This window comes from Myiozetetes cayanensis, unplaced genomic scaffold, assembly GCF_022539395.1.
Source record: "Myiozetetes cayanensis isolate MyiCay16 unplaced genomic scaffold, myiCay2020 scf15, whole genome shotgun sequence".
Classification (NCBI taxonomy): Eukaryota; Metazoa; Chordata; class Aves; order Passeriformes; family Tyrannidae; genus Myiozetetes; species Myiozetetes cayanensis.
In genome coordinates this window covers 4,531,464-4,550,981 of record NW_026087159.1, presented here as the reverse complement: position 1 = coordinate 4,550,981, position 19,518 = coordinate 4,531,464, and the positions used below count along the sequence as shown (strand labels likewise).

The window sequence follows — 19,518 nt, the reverse complement described above, 5'->3', positions numbered from 1 at the left end:
GGGAAGCACTTGACTTTTCAATCTAAATCCAAGTAGTTTTTCCTGTTATCAGACATAAGTGTCTGATATTACAACATTAGACAAGGCAGGGCACTTGTTTTACCAAGCACAAAACTAATCCAGTGAGCAGTTAATATCTGTAGAAGACACTGGAAGAAAGTCATGCTCATATTCCCTTGTAAGCTCTGTTTTCAATGGACAGGCACACGGCAGACACAGTCTGTTCTAGGGAAGGAAAGAGCTACAGAATATCCTATGTATTTTTCCCTGTTTATTATTTTATTCTACTGCCCAAGGAATGCAATAGTATAAACAAAGAAATAAGCTACACCCCCCCTTACCTTATAGAAGAAATACTGTACAAGGTGTGCTATTCTCACATAATATAAATGCCCATGTGCTAGTAGCAGTTTTCTTAAATGTTTAAACTTTGGCACAGCATAGTCGCTGTTTCTGGAAGCCTGCCGTCCTTCTTTGCCTTTTATACCTGGAGACAGAAGCATGGCAAGGGGTTAATCCCTAAGGGGCTGGAATCTGGATGCTACCCACTAGGTTTGCTCACATCACTCAGTGTCTCAAGGCGTGACAAAGGCTGTGTTTCCCTGAGTGTCCCAGGAGACCAAAACACTAACATGCTTGCCACGGTGTGGTTTTGGCTCCACAACACTCAGACCTGCCTCTGGAGTTTTTGAGCTATATTTAGGCTGCTGTCTGATTTCCTATGTAAGAGTATGGTGAAGAGTATCTAAGCAAACCTGATAAAAGATAAGGCACTGGTTTCCCCTCGGGCTCGCCCACATCTCACACAGCAGAATTATTTCACTTGCAGATGCTCAGCCTCCTGAGACATCCCCACAGAGAAGGGCTAAAGACACACAGGTTTTTTTCACTCAAAAGCCACAGCCAAACAAACTGCACTGGTCCTTATTCATTAGAGGGCACCACAGCATTTCCAACAGCCCCAGATAAAGAGCCTGCCCTTTCTCTTCCACTGATGCTTCTTTAGTGGTATTACAAAAATCTCACATATCTCTGACACCAACCTGCAGACAGGAGGGTAGCTTCCAGCCTCATGTGAGTCTTATGGACAGTGCAGACACAACATAACTGGGCATCAGCCCCTGGGAAACATGGGCAGGTCCCCAGTGCTAAATTACTGAGTTACTGTGACCAGTTAACACTAAAGTCTGATACTTCCATGGCACTGACTTTGCAACAACTCCCACTAATCACCCATCAGTTTGCTGCCTGTGCCTTTGTTTTCTGAGCCCCAAGCAACCCTCACCACCACAAATTTAACCACAGAGTTTTTGAACATAATGCGCAGCACATCACTGATAGAGAGAATGGTACTATCACAGCTGAGAAGCATATGATGATCTCATCTCTCATTTTACAGTGAGGATGCTAAAACAGTGGTACAAGTTGCCCAAAGAGGTGCTGGATGTCCCATTCCTGGGAAGATTCAAGGTCAGGTGGGACAGGACTGAGCAACCTGAACTAGTGAAGATGTCCCTGCTCACTGCAGGGATTGGACTAGATGGACTTTAAAGGTCTGTTCCAACCCAGACTATTCTATGATCTCAAGCACTGATCTGCAGTCAAGCCCTGGCTCCCAAAGAAAGCAACAGCAGAGTGTCCACATTTTTCAGTAGGATAAGTTTAGCCATGTGCAATCAAAAACACTGACTGCACCTCAACAGTGAACGCCCTTCAAGAGCAGACAGGTCTTGGGTATGAGATGTGTGTTATCAGGACATCTTACCTATTCCAACATGTGCTTCCAAAATCATACTAACATCATTTGCACCATCCCCTATGGAGAGGGTTATTGGGCTTCCTTTTGTATTCTTCACCATTCGCACAATCTAAAATATTAAAAAAAAAAAAAAAAAGGATAACAGCAGAACCCAAAATTCAGTTAAAAAGCCTCCAGAGATCTTCCCACCGCACCACTTGCAAAAGCCCTCCCCCCAGAACAAGCAACCAGGCTTCTACAGCAGCAATATTAAGACCTGGAGAGTTCAGGTTAATAGAACCCTGGTTCAGAGTTCAGGTTAATAAAAATAAAAAAAGGGGAAGTAACCCCTTGTTACTTTCTTTGCAGTCACAACTAGAGCAAAAGCCCAGATCCAGCTGCACAGGGCTGAAGGATAGTATTTAAAAACAAACCCAAGTCCCAGCATTCTGCCCTTCCCCTCTGCCAGACCCTGCTCTCCCAAAGGTGGGACCTCTCACATGCCTCAGGTGCAGAAATACACCACTTATCAGGCTGGTACATCCATCATCTCCTGTCATGAGGAAGTTATGGACTACCCCTGACAAGCTCAGAAAGGAAAAATAAGAGCAAACAGGGAGGTTTTGTTTACTTCTAATTGGCCTGGGTTTGTGGCTTCCTGTGAGCATATTAAACAAAGGGTCTGCATTCAGATTTGAAAGAATGGTGTGTTTTCATCACGCTCTGAAGCTCAGACAAGGCTTATACACAGCCTGGAGAAGTCCTGGTTGATTAAGATGATCAGGTCAAGTCCCAGCTGATGAATTCAAAGTGCGTCACATCACCTAACGACGAGCTTCAGTCAGAAGTAAATACCTGTGCTTTCTGCAAAGGAGCCATCCGGCAGCAGAGGACTGCAGTGCACTTCAAGCAGATTTGTAGAAATATGTTTTTGTAATTGCTAGAACCAGAGTCCTGAGAAGGGTTGAGTATCAGTGACAGAGTCGAGCCATCTATTATCAGTCCGTACTCTTGACTCAACGTCCAGCTTCTGGGGCACAACAAGGAACATGTTTGAAACAAAATCAGACTAAGAAGTCAATCTAGCAGCTTGTATCATCTTAGTGAAAAAGAAATTGCTTTTGTATTAATCTTCTTTTCGTCCATTTTTGAGGGCTTAGCAATCTTAAAAAGCTTGGATTTAACATGCACCCTTCCCTAAAGGAACTGTGTAGATAATTTCAGTATCATCTAATATTAGAGATGATGAGCAAAGCAAAGGAGCCAGTTGCAGCGTCTGCAAGCTGCCAGTCCCCAGGGCCACAAGGTCCTATTTCTCTATCAAATTTGCACCTGAAATTCACCATGGCTGAGTCCTCTTGCTCACTTACCTCTTCAGGCCTCCCCGGTTTTTGGGAACATCCTGAATCAGCTTTTTATGGTACTCCATCAGCAGCTCATGGAGCCGATCCTCCTTCCTTTCACTCTCACCCACCATTCTTGCTGTTAGCTCCAGCAGCTCGGTGCTGGTCTGGAAGAGCCTGCAGGCGTAGCAGGTGGATTTGGCAGTTTCCATCTTGTCTCCTGTCAGCACCCAAACCTTCATGCCAGCTGCGTGCAGAGCTTCGATCGTCTCTGCCAACTGCTCCTGCAGCCTGCAAGCACAAGGGAAACATCACTCCTCAGGTTGGCCCACACATAACCCTGATTCTGCAGGTAGGAAATACCAGCTCGAGAGAAGTTAATTGATTTTGCCCATGCTGGGGAGATCACTGCCACGGGAATAAGGATTAGAAATCAGCAATCCCAAGTTTTTATCTGCAGGCAAAAAGAGAAATCACTGCGTTATACTCTTGACTCTTAGGTCTCACAGTAAGAGTTTAATTCACACTTGCAGTTACTATAACTGCATGTGGAACTGAATTTGTTTTGATGTGCAAATTAATGCTGTGTGCTTAATTCACACTCTAGAAGTACAAGTATTTTTGTAGTTTTATTAATAAATCCCAATTTCTACTACACCAGCCAATTTTAGCAACTAGGGCACTGTGAAATGGGTTGTGCCATGGTGTAATTCATTGCCCTGGACACTGCCAGCATCTGCCTGGCTGCTCAGTTCCACCACAGCAAGTCAGGGTCACAATGCAATGCCATGGAGACACCACAGGTGCTGGTGGTGGGGTCACCTCTTTACCTGTCTTCTACAGCAGTAGCCCCAATCAGGTGCATGTCTGCTTCTGTGTCATCAAAAACCTTGGCCATCTTCTCCTCCCTGTCCTGCAGAGCCATTTTAGCTTCATTGAGCTGTCTGTCAATTTTGTCATACTCCTTCTGAGTTAATTCCTTGAAGGCCACGCAGAGCGTTCGATAGCCATCCTGGCGTGGGAAAGGAAAGAAAACAAACTGGACAAGTGCCCCAAAACTAGATTTTCTGCAGCTCCTCACTTCAGGGTTAGTGCTTTTGTCCACCATCGGTGCTTCTGGCAGTACTGACCCTGAGGGCAAAGACTATTTGCTGGCTTGAGTCAAAAGAGAGATTTTCTCAGTGTTTATACAGAGTATTAGTGGTTCTGCTTATTATGTGCAGGGCATAGGGCAGAGAGAAACTAAGAGAAGGACCAGAGCTGAGAACATGCATCCAGCAGGGACAGTAGGGATCAGGTGCCACCACGACTGGGACCAGGCACTTCTCCCACTGGACTAAACAGCCCGTTGTTGTTACTGCTATTTTTAGCTTGCCTGGGAGATGCTTGGACACGACTGTGATGGAGACCATATAAGTATATCAAATAAAGGTGGAAGCCAACAAAACAGAAAAGGAAAGAAGCCTGGCATCAAAACAATGTGAAGTGACACTCAGATTTTCAACACTTCCCTCCAAAGCAAGGTCACATCCCTATTTTTGGAATAAAGCTTTCCTGATCCCAGGAGCCAGCCAAATTCCATCTGTGTGCTCACCATAGCATTGCGGTCCACATGGACTTTTGTTTGTTGGATTTCTTCTTGTTGCACCCTTGGAAAAATAGAGGAGTCTGCTCCTTTACAGAAGAGAAGTAACTTTCCTAAAAGGAAATTATAAATAGTTTATCGTGTTCACAAGCTGTAGAAAGATTTAACAACGTCAGTAGTGAGCAAGTGATGCAGAGGAAGGGAATCTGATAGGACTAAAGAAAGAACTGCTAGAAGCCCAGCTGACTACCAAAAGTGGCCTTACACCACCCTGTGTAAAATTTTGTTTGACCCCAAGTTGGGACATCAGGTGTCCCTACCTGCCTCTAAGCAACCTTCCTGCAACAGGTTGGACAAGGCAGTTTATTTTTTCCTATTTAGAAGCCTTGGTAACATTACTAGGGAGGGTAAAACCAGCATCCCATACCTTACAGGACTGACACTTGAGAAGGATGGCGACCTCTGAATTTTTGTCTGTTATCCCCATGAAACCCCATCCCACTCAGGGGACATTCTCACATCTCTCTCTGTACTTGTTCCAGCCTGGAACAAGGCAGGCAGAGAGCTCTCCAAGGGTCACTGTTCCCACCCCTGATTTGGTGTTGGGTCCTAAATGGCTGCTATGGAGGAAAATTAACTCTATCCCAACCAGATCCAGTACAGAATCAGCTTAGAAAATTAAAAGCTCAGTCTCTCTAGGTTACAGGAATAAGAGGAATGTGTTTTATATCCGTGCACACATGTATGAGAGTCCACAAACACACTTGGACTGTACCTGTGGTGGTTCTCACAATGACACTCATACGGCGACGGACAGGGTCAAAGTTCAACACATGGAGAAGTTGGTACCTTAAAAAAAAAAAAAAAAAGCTTTGACTCAGGAAAAGAAAACTACAAAAATAACTATTTGAGGCAGAAAATCACTAACAATGAGCTGCAGAAATCCATACAATCCACAAGAGGTATCACCCACTGGGGAATGTACTTTTTACAGCTACTCCACAAGAAAATGGAGAAAAAAACCTGAACTCCAGTGGTGCTCTGAGCATAGGGCTGAAGGTGTGGGTGCCACCACTGTGCCAAGTCCCCAGGGCGGGCAGGAGCTCAGCGGGGAGCAGAGAACCACATGGCACAGGCAACAACACTGACTCTGCCAATTAGGTAATAAGTTTCACCATTAGGGAAGTAAGAACTTGCTTGTGAAGGCAAGTTCTCAGGGAGCGCTGGGATTAGGTCAATGACTCTCAGATATCCACCAAGTTGGGAGCACAGGGTAAAATCTAACTATTTTCAGCTTGGGTAGGGAAAAAAGGTTACAGGGAAGGGAGACGTATCATAAGTTTAGGTTTACAGTATCCTGCTGTGAGACCCAGCCACTATCTATAAGGTCAGCAGCCACCCCCTGACTCCCAGGAGCCATCTGCATGGCTGGGTACAGATGAAGGATACATGCAAAGGTCTGCAGGCACTTAAGGGACCTGAATTTAGACGTCAGTAAACCAACCACCCGCAGATTTTTCGCAAGCGAGCCTTTCAGCCTGCACCTCACTGTGCTGTGCTTTGTAAAGAGGACAGGACTTTTCAGGCAGGTCAGTGTGGCCTGACAGCTCTCAAGGAACAGCTTTGACCTTGCCAGGTTGACCAGACTCGCTCAAGCTGTTTGGGAGCAGCGCAGAAGAGCAGCCCTGATCCTCGGCAGCCCCAGCAGCACTTACATCTCAGTTTCATTCTTTTGGTTTCGTATTTTCATGAAATCGTTTTCAAGTCCTAGAAAAGTGAAACCATACCTGTCAATAAACAAAAGGACAGAACAACATTGAAAACACCCATTGGCACATATTATGCATTAACAATGTTCTCGTTTCACTTCTGAACTGTAGAGGAGAGTAAATAAGTTGGTGAGCCTGAGCTAAAGAGCATGGTTGGATGTTTGCTTACTGCATGCAGAGCCTGCTATGATGTTCTGGCACTGCTCCCATCACCTGGAGAGCTTGGGCACCGGAGCACAGAGACACCAAGAGCCTCTGGACATGGTCCACTGGGCCTCTGGCAGATTTACAAGCCATGAGCAAGTACATGCAGCTGCAACAGCCTCATCTAAAACCTAGGGCCTGGCAATAGCATAGAATCACTGAATGGTTTGGGCTGGGGAGTATCTTACAGATCACCTAGTCCCAACCTCCTGTTCACTAGTCCAGGTTGCTCAAAGCCCCACCCAGCCTGGCCTTGAGCATCTCTGGCAGGACACAAATGTGGGGTTGACAAAAGTAACCCATCCTATATTTTGCCACTGCACGCCAAGGAAACAATTTTGCTGCAGTATGCAAATAGTAACTGGTCTCTGCTTCTTGGGGATTAAACTACAAGGCCAAGAGGGCTCCAGCAAAGAAGCACCTCAGGGCTGCTCTCAGAGAATGCAAACCATGGCCTCCCAAGAAGCTGCTCAAGGAAGATCCTTTACACAGCACCCCTTTTACTGAGAGCTTATTTAGACCCTCAGAGGCTCACATGGTTTCACAGGGCTGTGGGTCAGGTATCACACTGGTATCAAAACATGCTTCCCAGAGAGAGCTGCTAGTCTTGACTGTGGAAAAGGGTCTACCATGTTCAGATAGCCCTCACCTCCCTTCCTCCCACCAGAGAGAGGGAATTGAAAACCCAACATCTTCGAGTTCTTACTTTTCTGCGCCTTTCACCAAAGCGATTTCATCTGGGGAAGAGGAGATGTAGGTGTATTTGCGTTCTGGATGTCCTATCAGCCCATCCACCTGGTCTGCTTCCTTGATCTGAACCGTGTGGCACAGGCAGAGGGCTCGCAGGAACAGCTCCTCACGGCTCTAGGCAGAAGTGAAGTAGGGCTTGTTACCAGCCCACCTTGCAGTACTTGGTTGTGATTTTTGTGTACACATATTTAAAAACCAAACAACTCCAAACCCCGCACCCCCTCCCAGCTTCCGTTGTATTCACCCAGCCAGGAGCTGACCTCTAAACCAGAACAGCCACCAATATGCACACTTCTTACCTTTTCTGCCTTGCCATAGTATTTTAGGGGTCCATCGGTCTGAGAGAAGCCATCCACCTCCGACATGCAGTCTTTGTACTTGTGCCCATCTATGCAGCACTCGATGAACTCCATGCTGTTCTCTGTCAGGGTGCCGGTTTTGTCCGTGAAGACGTACTCCACCTGGAAGCAAGCAGGCAGGCTGCCTCACTGCACCTCCAGCCCCATCTGTCAGGGAAGGAGCCCCGCCAGAAAAAGAGGCCAGGGCACTTTACTGCACCTGTGCCAATGCAGGAGAGCAGCACTTTGCTGCTTATCCTAACCTGACCCTGCAAAAAAGAAGCAGGTGCCCCACTTCATCACTGTGTAGTTCTTCTCCTTTGCTCCTTAGAGCAGCTCCTTTGTTTTCCAGTCTGTTTCATGGGTGACAGGAGGCAGCTTCTGAAGATTTAAAATCTGTTTCCAGGCTCTTCACTTTCCCCTCCTCCTCCTTCTTGGGTACTTTGCTACACTCCTTGTGCTTATAGAACTGCAACTGCAGGTCTGCTGCCTCCTTTGGGGGATTTTCATCTTGGTGCTGTATTTCAATTAGTTAACTGCTGCTCCAAATATATTTTTATTGTTTATTAAAGCAAAATCTAAAGCAGGAAGCACTCAGTCTCTCCTGGTGCAGATAAGAAAGGGAAGCCTGAGCTGTCTAGGTGCCCCAGCAGCAGAGCAGCTCCAAGAGCTCTGCATGCCCAGGGAGCTGACTGGGCAGACATTTTCGTTAATCCTCAAAGAGACAGAGGATTTTTAATTTTTAATTGAAGCAGTGAAAGCAAACTACCCTGACACGCAGACTGCTGCGCCTGATATTCCCCAATATGGAAACAATTGGCGTGACCCAATTCCTGCTCTTTCATGCACTATTTATAACCTTATCTGTTTCGCAGAGCGAGGGGAATCACATTAAACGGAAAGTGCCACCAAAGCGGGTGAAGCTCTGCCCTGAGGGGACCGTGAGGGACTGCCACATCAAGGGTTCCCAGAAGGGGGGATGTTTTCACCCACACTTTCATCCAAGCAGATTGCAGACAGAGCATGTTCTGACCTGCCCGAGCTCTTCGTTCAGGTCCGAGGTGTTCACCAACGCTCCCTCTTTTATTTCTTCGTCGTACATCTCCTTGTCCCAAGAGATGAAGAAGGAGCCCAAGAATTTCTGCATCTCTACTGTAACGTACATGGAGACTGGGATAATAAAATTGAAGAGAACCATAAATGACAGGAAGTCCGTGAACATCCGCAAGACCTACAAAGGAAAGAAGAAGATGCAGTCTGTGTCCATCAGGAGTAACTAAAGGGCAGTTTACAGCAAGACCTTAGGGATTTTAGACAGCTTTTCTTCTAAGGTTAAACAGAAAAAAAACAACCTGAAAATGAATACAGCTAAGACAGAGGGCTAAATCCCATTTTCCTTTGACACAAAAATTAAAGAAAGCTCTATAGTGACCAAAACAATGTTTTATCCAAGCATATTCCTCCTAACAGTATACTGCTACATGCCCATCCCAATCCCAAGTAACTAGAAACAAGGAGCAGGTGTCTTGAGACTAGTCAAGTTATGGCAAGGGTACAACTTATTCAGTGACATCCCTGTAAGTCCTGCTCAATAACCCATCAAATAACTGATCTCTACACACTCGCACTCACTCACTCAGGCTTGACTGCCCACGTCTCAGCAAGTTTAAGAAACTGCTTGATGTGGCCTCAATTTAAGTTTACTTATTCAAAGCTGAAAGATAGCTCTAGTTCAGATAAGGACCCAGGTTAAATCATCTGCACTTCTGTATTATACAGTATTTATTTATGCCTTGCCCTGCTCCACAGAAATATCACTGTGCACAAGCACGAAAGAGGCAGGAAAGAAATGCAAACAGAAAGAGAGACCGAAGGAAATGACAGCACTTTCTTCAGAGCAAACAGGACTCACAGGGCTGGCAGCAGGCACCACAATTAAATAAAACCGTCAGAATACATAAAGCTGGAGGAGGTGCTGAAATACAAATCCACTTACCTTGAACGTCTCTCTCTCCTTTTTAGTCTTTTCATTGTACCAAGGCTCATCATTAAATGGATTGCTCTGCCAGACGTATTTCAGAGTCGTGCACACAGTGGCCTTGCTCAATAGGATGCACAAATACACTATCAAGAAAGCGTTGATAGATCTGAAAAACAGGTTTCTTTTTTCAATTCTTGCAGCTATTTTTATACAGAAAACTGTGTAAGTGAGCAGGAACAAGACTTCCTCACTTTTCAAAAGGGAAATACCGAACAAGTGCTTTTGACATTTCAGGGTCAGGTTCATATGTTTTAACATTTCTTAATTTTGTTTTTAAATTAAAAAAAGCTACTAAATTTTGCTGCTTCTGGCAAGATATGCTTTATCAAATACCCAGATTTTCCTACGCAATCAGAGAGCATCTGAAACAAAAGGCAGTAGATTGGGGGATTATGTCTGTACACGTCACCCATTAAAAACAAAAACAAACCCAACAACTTTCACCGATTTTCTCTGGAATATAAATACTCACTTTTCCACTGCAGACCGTTTCTGAGATTTCCCTTGGTAGTTCAGAGCCATTTTTGTTTCCATGCCAGTATAGACTGCAACTCCTGCAGGGTATCAAAGCAGGGCTCATAAGGGACTTGCAGCCCCAGAGGGACCCAGCTGGCACTTGGCCATAAGGGGCATCGGTGTTTACATCAAACTCAAATCCCAGCTGAAGAAAGAGGCATTACCCAAGGACTGTTCAACTACAGAAACCTCTGAGGCTGCCAAGTAATGCAACTGCATGTATCCCAGAGGACTGAGCAGAGCCTGTAGATCACGTACAGTCAGAAAAATCATCAGTCTTCCATAACAGCCGTCACCCTAAATCATTAGTGTCCAGAACTCTGCTCCTAGCACATTTCCAGCAAAGAATTTGGGAACAACTCCTTGCTCACTGTATCTCAGGCCAAAAAGAAAAGCTTGCTCTGGTGTATAAATACAACCTGCACAGCTTGGCAGCACTGTAGACACAACCGCTGCCTCCTAATTTCACCCTGTCCACTTTGCAATCAGCTTGCACGCCAAACACAGCTGTGCAGCCTAGGCAGACAGGCTGTAGAGAAGTATTTTCCCTCTCCAAATTTAGTAATGAACATCTACATTTTTCATCATTTATCAGAACTACTTAAATGAATAAACAATAAAAAGTATTCACCATAAATCTTCTTGGTGTTTTTGAGGGTAGCACCTTTCAGCAACAGGTTTTCAGGTCCCAAAGACCTAAACATAAAAGAAATTATAACATTACTCAAGCAACATTCAAACTACTTTATAATTTAGACTCAGAGACAGATTATAAAGCTAAACAGATGCTCTTTAGATTTGAGTACATGATTTGTATGTTAAATTGGATCTTGCTTGAGTTTGTTTTTCTCTTTATATACTTACATTTCCATTTCATCTTACACAGACTCTCCCTGATGCTCAAAGTCCCACATTTATTGGGGGATTATCGTAAGGCTTTGGAGGAATAAGTGCAAAATGTTCAGATCTAGTATGTTCCACTACTTAGATTAAAATCCGATTTGAAAAGCATCAAAAACAGTCAATCAATGGCACCATTAAAGCTGATGGCCCCATTTATGTTTTTATTTCTCTCTGAAACCCCCAATAACACTCTGTTGACCCCCATTCATGACCCTCTCTTGCTTCTAGGGTATGAGCAGACCCACCATAGCACAAAAGACACCCAGCATACTCCAGTGTCAGCTGACTTTTTTTGATGGCTTATGAACATTATTTGCTCATTTTTTCCCTGAAACACTCTGATTGATGTTAAAGTTTTTGCTTTCCTTTGAATGAAAATATTTTGTGATTGCCTGGTAAATCTGTTCCCCATCAGCAGGGCAGGACATTACCAGGTGGTCCTGCACTGCTTCCCCAAGAGGGGCTCAAACAAGTAACAGGATGGCAGAAGGGGGGGATCTCCTTTTATAATGAAATCTTCGGAATGGTTAAAGAAAAAAAACATTCCCAAATGATGGCAGCACAAATTCAGATCCTTGACATTATTTATTTAGATGCCCAACCCCTCTGAGGAGGGCCAGCAGATGGCTGCAAGACCAACCTGGCTACAGGCTCCTGATTACTTCTGTAGATAATAATTCTTCCAACAAATCTGTAATAAAAATATGAGAAACTTCTATTACAAACACCTTATAGATACTACAAACATACTAAAAAAAAAAAACCAAAACTGACAGGAGATGGAAGCAAACACAGAAACAGGTGCATTTGAGAGTTTAATGTTTCAGAGGGGTGGCTGCACTAAGGACAGGGAGAAGCCACACACCCCCAAGGTCAGAGGTGTCCCTACACAGCCCAGCACATCCCCATTACAAACTGCAACACACCTCAGCAAACCTCCCTCAAAGGATTTAACCACAGAGACCCCTTACTCCTCGAAGGCATTTGGCCCAATGCATTTCACCTGGGAGAGGCAGAGTGGCTAAGATAATCACATGGACCATTACTACAGCTGAGCTGACAAAAAGAAAGCTCATTACACCATGACATGTGTTGCACAAGGGAGGTTTTCCTGCAAAGACACTCAGCCTTGAAGAAGTGTGGTGTCAACTTTGCCATCCTCATATGGAAGAAGCCTAGAAGCTTATCACTGCCTTGAGAAACCTTCTGATCTCAAACTAAAGAAGATGGCCTTCGCTTTGCCGTCCTGTAACTTAGTAGATCCCCCAAGTGACAGTGCTGAGGTGTCTGCAGGGGGATGCCATCAGGCAGGATGGGATGCAGGATGGGCAGACTCACTTGTAGAGGTCAGGCTGTGGCTGTTCACACTCGATGGTGGCAGTGAGGGTGTCGATGGCTTCATCCGTACAGAGCACGGTGGTATCCCGCACTGCATAGTGAGTCTGGGCAGAGGAGAACAGGCAGCGTCACCACAAGCCCCCAGCAACAACTCCATCCCCAAGTTTTACACCCTGTTACTTAAAATGCCACCATGCACAGGTTTGTCAGCACCAGCAGCTCACCCAAGCCCTCACCATGCTCCCACAAAGCAGCTGAAGCATCTCTCAGTGAAAGAATGAAGTCACTAAAGCTTAAGAGAAACCACAGTGGGAAGGAGGTGCTGGATATCTCCCAGTAAAACACCTACCAAAAGCAGAACTTTGGTTGCTCCCTAGGGACTTGTCCTGGTTGAGGTGGGGGGAGGATGCAGGTGGCCCCTGAAGTAGGGGCTCCCAGGGACCACCTGCCCTGGCTCCTGATGGTAACTAGACACCAGCTCCAGCACGCAGGGATCAGGCAGAGCGCTGACAGACTCTGAGCTATTTTTAGCAGCTGCTGCTGCAAAGGTTCATCTCTCATAATTAACTGGAAAGCCCACAAAGGATCTGCTCGCTGCCTTTCAGGCTCTATTTATAGGAGCTACTCGGAGCTCCAAGTCACGGCGGGCTGCACGGCAGGCTGCCTCAATCCATCTTCATAAACAAATTCATTAAAAAGCTTCCTCCACTCCTTACGTTTGCGTCCCCCTCCTTGTGCGTCCCAGGGAGCACTGTTACATTACACACACTGTAGTCATGGAATCATAAATACCCACCTTTGTGCTGTTTTGGTAACCTGCCTGGCTGTTCCTATCGAAAGCAGACACACACCTTCCCCCCCCTCCTTCAGTATAAATCACAGCTCTTGTGAAACACAACTCAAAGCTCTTCCTGCAGTGCCCAGTAGCAAACCCAGCCCTTGTGTGGGATTTTGCATCTGCTGCTCCCATAATCACAGACACTGGGCAATTACTGAGTGGTACTTCAAAGCTGTCTCCTAATCAATTCCACAATCTTCACATCCTTTAGTGTATTTAGAAAACACATGTTCTTTTAGCTAATGTATGAGCAAAGATTTGAGCTTCAAAGACAGAGCCCTGACAAAATCTCTTTTATGGTTCTCCTCCAGTTTCACTTAATCAGGCACCTTTCCCATATCTCAACCTGACATGCCCCAAATACCAGAAAAATCCCCACCAGGAAGACAGCAGATATCCATGTAGATGAGGTTTGGTGATTACCCAAGTGTGCTTCCCTCACCCTCCTTTTGCAGCAAACTCTGGTTCCTAACGTTAGACCTATTTCCCTAAAGAGAGATGGCTTTTCTACTCCTTTTTCATTTCAAACTCATCTTCATCTTGTCATGAAACATGAGACAGCTCCCAGTCACCTACAGGAATTTGCAAACCAAGAAAAACACACCAGAGTGCTTGATATAGAAACTCAGCATCACACTTACAGACTCACAAGTTACTAAGACCCAACACTCTGCAAAAGTAATGCGAACTCATGCATATAATACACCTGACACAAATAAGCAGCAGCCTTTTTAATACAGTTATCTATTTTTAGCCTCAAGCCACTTCAAAGCTCCAACTCCTCTTCACTAATGGCACCAGTACACTGTACCAGCACTGCATCAGCTCCTACACAGTTATCCAGAACCAATTAACTGAGATGAGCCGAGCAACCAAGCAACTGAGATGAGCCACAAACCCCAGGTAACACTTATCAGATCCACAGGGGTATTCCCATTGACTTCAGAGAGTGTGACAGAATGAATTTAAAGTATCTTCCAGTCTTACTACTGCAGTTGCTAGTATTTGTATAAATAATTATCAAACTCAAGTGCAACCAAATATTCATGTCTTCTGAGGTATGTAAGTTTCTTATTGTTGCTTCTCTCCCTAGACTAGAGAGTAAGAAAGAAAGAAAATAAACTAAAGAGATTCATCCTCAGCAAGACTAGTATTAAATTTCACTTCCTGCTTCAGGGAAAGGGAGAAAAAAAATCCCAGAAGTAATGCTTTTCTCACGCTGGTGAAAAATTCCCCAAATGAATCTAGACACATTGCCTGAAAAAGTCCCCAGTTTCACTGGAAATGCTCAGTTAAGTAACAGGCACGTTGGCAGGTACTGGAAAGGGAGCTGAAGAGCTGCAGGCACTGCTTTACTGACACACCAGACCTTGCAATGCATGGCTGGAGCAGGGAAGCACTAACATGCCTCCTGTGATGGGCAGTAAGGCAGTGAACGTGTATCGATAAATATCAATACAATTTGGGGCAGTGCCAGCAGAAATGGCTCTTGGAGACAAAACAGAGCACAGACAATCCCTTGAGTGCTGATGCACTGGAAGCAGACAAGAGGGAAGAGCTGTTAAATGCAGCCATGCAGCCCCAGGGATGGGCTCCATGGGAGCACCCTCCAGTTAAGCACACCCTCCTGCCATGCAAGCACTGGCATTTCAAGGTACCAAAGGACCATCTCTCACACACTGCCCTATCCATTCCTGTCACCTTGAAATTGGACTCGCCATCAAGACTTGCTGTAGTGACATAACAGGTCCCATCAATGCTGCTGGAGGCCAAAAATATCAAGTCACAGGGGAAGGTCTCATCTGCTTTCACTTCTACTATGTCACCAACCTAGAAGAAAGAAAACATTTACATGAAAAGTCCTCTCAGTTGTTATTAGACGGTTACAATTTCGCTTCTCTCAAAGCCTAGAGGAAATCACCTTGGCTAAAAAGGCAAACTGAGGTTTAAGAGGTGCTGGGTCCTTAAGCTTCACCCCACAAGCCCTATGGGGTAATCCAGCCCAGCACCAAATCACAGCATCCACATGGCATGGTTAGTGTTTATTTCTCTACTCAATCTTGATGGAGCAAGAGACTGTACTTGTCTGAAGTGCGGCGTGATAAATTAACGTCAAAGCTAAGTGTACTTTCCTGGTGTCCTTGGGAGAGTTGGAAATAGAAGAGGACTGCCTGTCCTGGAGAAGTGCAAAACGCTGACAGATCTGTCACTTGTCAGCCCCAGTTCAGCTTTTGTGAGACAGCTTTTCAAAAGCAATCAAAGGCAGCTTCACTCCTTAAGCAGGAACAGCTCTCAAAGCATCTCATCTGAAAGTGAGCGGGCTGGGGCAGCTCTAACCCAGTACATCCCTCCTCCCCTGCCCCTGTCTCCTTACCACACACCTTTGTGCTCCCATCAGCTTCAGCAATAACCACATGCGAGTTAACAGTTACCTTGATTTTTTCACTTTCTTTCCGCACTTGCTTTGCATTTTCAACAACGAAGACGTTGCTCTTGTTCACTTCGTTGTCAGCTCTGTGCCTCAGCCAGTCCTCATACCCCTAGGCACACAGACACAGGCAACAAAGCTCATAATGAAGCAAGTAAACTAATGAAAGAGGATGAGTGAGGCTGTAGTGGGACAGATTAAAACAATGAATATATCAAGCGGTCCTCAGACCTCCTTCATGCCTGACAAAACATCAACCAGAGTAGCTCAGACTGAATCAATTTATTTTAAAAACTTCATATGCGTGTTTGACAGATTCAGAACAGATTAAAATAACACACAAAAACAATCTATATGCGGGGCATGCAATGAGCAGCTAAACTACTGTAACACATTTCTATTATTCTCAGCATTGGCAAGAACAGGCTGATATTATGAATAATACACTTAGCAGCCTGGAACCCTTTCCTATGGTAACGCAGAATGAGACTCTTCCTCTTCAGTCTTTACTGTACGAATAAAACACTGAGATTTGAAGCAGACAGATTTTATTCTAGCTCTCTCTTTCCAGCCACTAAAGAAGAAACTTCTTTTATTATTCAAATCAGGAAATTTTAAATGGCATATGTGCATATGATGGGAGGAAAAAGGTCTTTTTACACTGCAAGATGAGGACTGCATGTTTTCAGGACTAGCTGAGTGGTTGAACAGAACCTGTCCTTTCCACCTACCAACACGGGAGCAGAGCGTGGGCTATATTTGGAGTAAGTCTCTGCAAAGACCCACAGAGCATTTCTAAAAAGGGAAAAAACATTCAAGTAACACCAGAACTACAGCAGTAAGCTTTACTGACCCTCATGGCCTGCTTACAACAGCACATACAGAGCTGCTTTACACTGCCAAAACGGGAGACAGCAATAACCACACTCAAAATGCAGCCTCTCTTGAGAAGCACCAGTGCACATATCTCACCCCCTAAGAAGGGTTCACTTAACCTACCAGCCCAAGTTGGTGACTTATGAGTATACTTAAATACATGTTCATCATTTTCTCTACATGTCCCAGAGAGCATCTTCTCCCCACACCGACATCTGTACCTGTTTGATAGCTGTGACAGTGATGACAAAGAAGAGCGGGAGGCCACTGGTCACTGGGCTGGTTGGAGTGTCCACTATCACCTGCAGAGAAAAAAACATGTACTGCTGACCAGTGGTCCAGGTAGGAGAAGAAACCAAAACCCTGGTAATGGGGGAAAAAGAGGCTCATCCCACTGGAGGCAAGTCAGAACCCAGCAGAAGAGGAAGGGAAGAAAGGGCCTTGTCCCTGGAAGTGTTCAGGCCAGGTTGGATGGAGTCCTGAGCAAACTGATCTACTGAGTGGCATCCCATGGCAGGCTGGTTGGAACTATATGATCCTTAAGATCCCTTCCAACCCAAACCATTCCATGACTCATTCTACGATTCCAAGGGGCACATGAGAAGGACCAGCACAGGCCTCCCCAGGAGTGCCCTTCTCCATCACAAGGAGACTCCAATACTTGCTCCTGAAGATCACAGGATGGCCTCCAGTGGGAAAAATCCTACCAGAAATAGCATAAAGCCTAAATTTGCCCTTGCTCTAGCAAGAAACAAAAGCCTGAGTGAAAAGGTTCCTGGAGGTGGGCTAAATGCAACTATTCAAAGGGTGAATGCCAGCAAGCACACTCCCATCACCTCTCCCTCTGCTGGAGAGGACCACAGCAGAGGATGAGGATGGGGCAGTGGCAGCAGCAATGAAAGAATGAATTCCTCACTGAGCCACAGGAGGGTCCTTTCTCCACTTTGGCAGTGAAGACAGGGCACATCTGAACCTTAAACCACTGCTAGTTATGAAAGGGAGGACAGTACAAGTCATCCTGAACCACTCACACTTGAAGCTTAAAAATAACATGTATCAGCCCAAATTACCTATTAGATATACTACAGAATAAAATGGGAATATTTAAGTAAAACAGAAATCCATGCTATGTCTTTCAGCTCTCAAATTTGGATTTCAGAGCACAATTTAGGCACCATGACTACACAGGGGCCTTAGGGCAGATAGGTGGATCCTTCCTGAGCTCGATCCAATGCTCGAGCCAGCCCTGTGGCAAAGAACAAGCCCCTTCACTGTTAAATAACTTTTCAGGCTGTGGGAAACTACTGTTTCTTCTGACTGCATCCAGACTTGGTCCAAAGGCTAAGAACAGCATAACAGGGAAGAAACAAGGTAAGAGGAGGACAAGCAGCACCCTTGCCCCACCTTCCAAACCAGGGTACAATAAAGTTGGCCCTCTTTCCTTCTGTCCTCAGAGAGAACAGGAGCACAAGAGGCAGATGATGAGCACTGTGGTGAAAGGGATGGGGAAACTCAGCAGAAAGGCTTTGTGTCCCCACAAAGGGACTTTGTCTCTTGTTTGTGCTTCCCTGGCACACTCAAAAACAGCAGCATCTGTATATTTATTGTTTCAGACTGCCCGTAAAATGCCATGTTAAAGACAGGACTCCTCTTACGGGCTACGTGGACATTTTTGACTATGAAATGCTGTACTCTGCAATACTGAACCCAAAGAGAAAAGTCAGAGGATACTGAAGTGAAAGAGATCCAACACAAGAAGCAGCCAGATAAGTGCTGTATGAGTTAAGCAGCAGGAGGGTAAATGCAGATAAACACCACAAATATTTCCAGGAACACAAAGCCCTGGCTCACTCAAATGGGAGTAAAATGTCTCCAAGCAGAAAGTCTGGTAGAAACCAGACTTTGGAGGAACAACCTTGAGTGAGGACAGTGCCAAGTGTCACACAGACACACTGCACACAGCACATGTGATGGCCTCTCACTGGGGTGACATCACTGAAGTCTAGGCCAGTCAGACACAAGTTATCTTGCAAAAACTGGACAAGTCTTGGGAATCCAAGAGGAACTTTGGCTGAGAAGGGCAAAGCAGAGGACCTCAGGCTGCCCAGCAGAAGAGTTTTCTGCACTGGACAAGATGCAGTTGTATGTACTTATGTAAACAAACAATATGATTTCTGTCCACACAAATGCTGTATTATAGATGTAGAAACACAAATATCAGATGAATTCCATGAAATAAGTAATTTATGTATTTGGAGTTTGCACACCCTACACATCCCATGGCTGGAAACTGCTCTTCCCCTTAGCGGCTGCTGGAAGGTTGAGTATGAGCAATGAGCCAGAACATCAAAGGCAGACTCCTATGAAGTTATTTTTGAACTGGTTCAGGACTTCAACAGCTTAATTTGGATCCACTTAAAAGCGACAAAATCCTCCTGTTACTTAATAGATTCTAATCCTAAGTGATTTCTTAGGAGATTGAGGATCACACTCCAGAAGTCATCTCCATCAATCAAAAGGGACACTTTTCATTCCTGGTACCTCCTAAATCAGTTTACTTCCACCAGTCTGTCCATAAACATTCTTGGACTTCGTTCACACCAGACCAACCTTTTCCACCGAGTTTCCTTGCAGATTCCTGTGAGTGTTCCAATAGATGAAACAAAGAAACAGCTATTTGTATTTGTATCCCAGTTTGTGTGTAATAGGTGTTTCATGTTTAATGTACCAATTTTGTCTTAGACAGAAAAGCTGAATTTAGAGTCACAAAGTAATGTATATTTTCATAAGGGGTTTCACAACAGGCAGAGCAGATGCACCAGGGAATACCCCAAGCACTGTGATGCTTCAC

General features: G+C 45.1%; 1 protein-coding gene across 7 annotated transcripts in view; it reads right to left on the bottom strand.

Moving 5' to 3' along the window:
• ATP11C (ATPase phospholipid transporting 11C) overlaps nt 1–19,518 on the bottom strand; it is a 56,588-nt gene that overhangs the window by 15,963 nt on the left and 21,107 nt on the right. For all 7 annotated transcript variants that reach the window (XR_007628296.1, XM_050310296.1, XM_050310290.1 and 4 more), the window contains exons 4-22: nt 16,889–16,969; nt 15,796–15,903; nt 15,065–15,193; nt 12,526–12,629; nt 11,828–11,878; nt 10,916–10,980; nt 10,241–10,322; nt 9,724–9,874; nt 8,761–8,958; nt 7,689–7,850; nt 7,346–7,503; nt 6,382–6,453; nt 5,442–5,515; nt 4,676–4,779; nt 3,912–4,093; nt 3,109–3,372; nt 2,594–2,768; nt 1,766–1,868; nt 342–487 (exon numbers count right to left, since the gene is read on the bottom strand). Coding sequence is in view for 6 of the 7 variants with exons in the window: in XM_050310296.1 (XP_050166253.1) it covers nt 342–487; nt 1,766–1,868; nt 2,594–2,768; nt 3,109–3,372; nt 3,912–4,093; nt 4,676–4,779; nt 5,442–5,515; nt 6,382–6,453; nt 7,346–7,503; nt 7,689–7,850; nt 8,761–8,958; nt 9,724–9,874; nt 10,241–10,322; nt 10,916–10,980; nt 11,828–11,878; nt 12,526–12,629; nt 15,065–15,193; nt 15,796–15,903; nt 16,889–16,969 (2,409 nt within the window). In the remaining variant the exon portion in view is untranslated. The remainder of the gene's footprint in view (nt 1–341; nt 488–1,765; nt 1,869–2,593; nt 2,769–3,108; nt 3,373–3,911; nt 4,094–4,675; nt 4,780–5,441; nt 5,516–6,381; nt 6,454–7,345; nt 7,504–7,688; nt 7,851–8,760; nt 8,959–9,723; nt 9,875–10,240; nt 10,323–10,915; nt 10,981–11,827; nt 11,879–12,525; nt 12,630–15,064; nt 15,194–15,795; nt 15,904–16,888; nt 16,970–19,518) is intronic.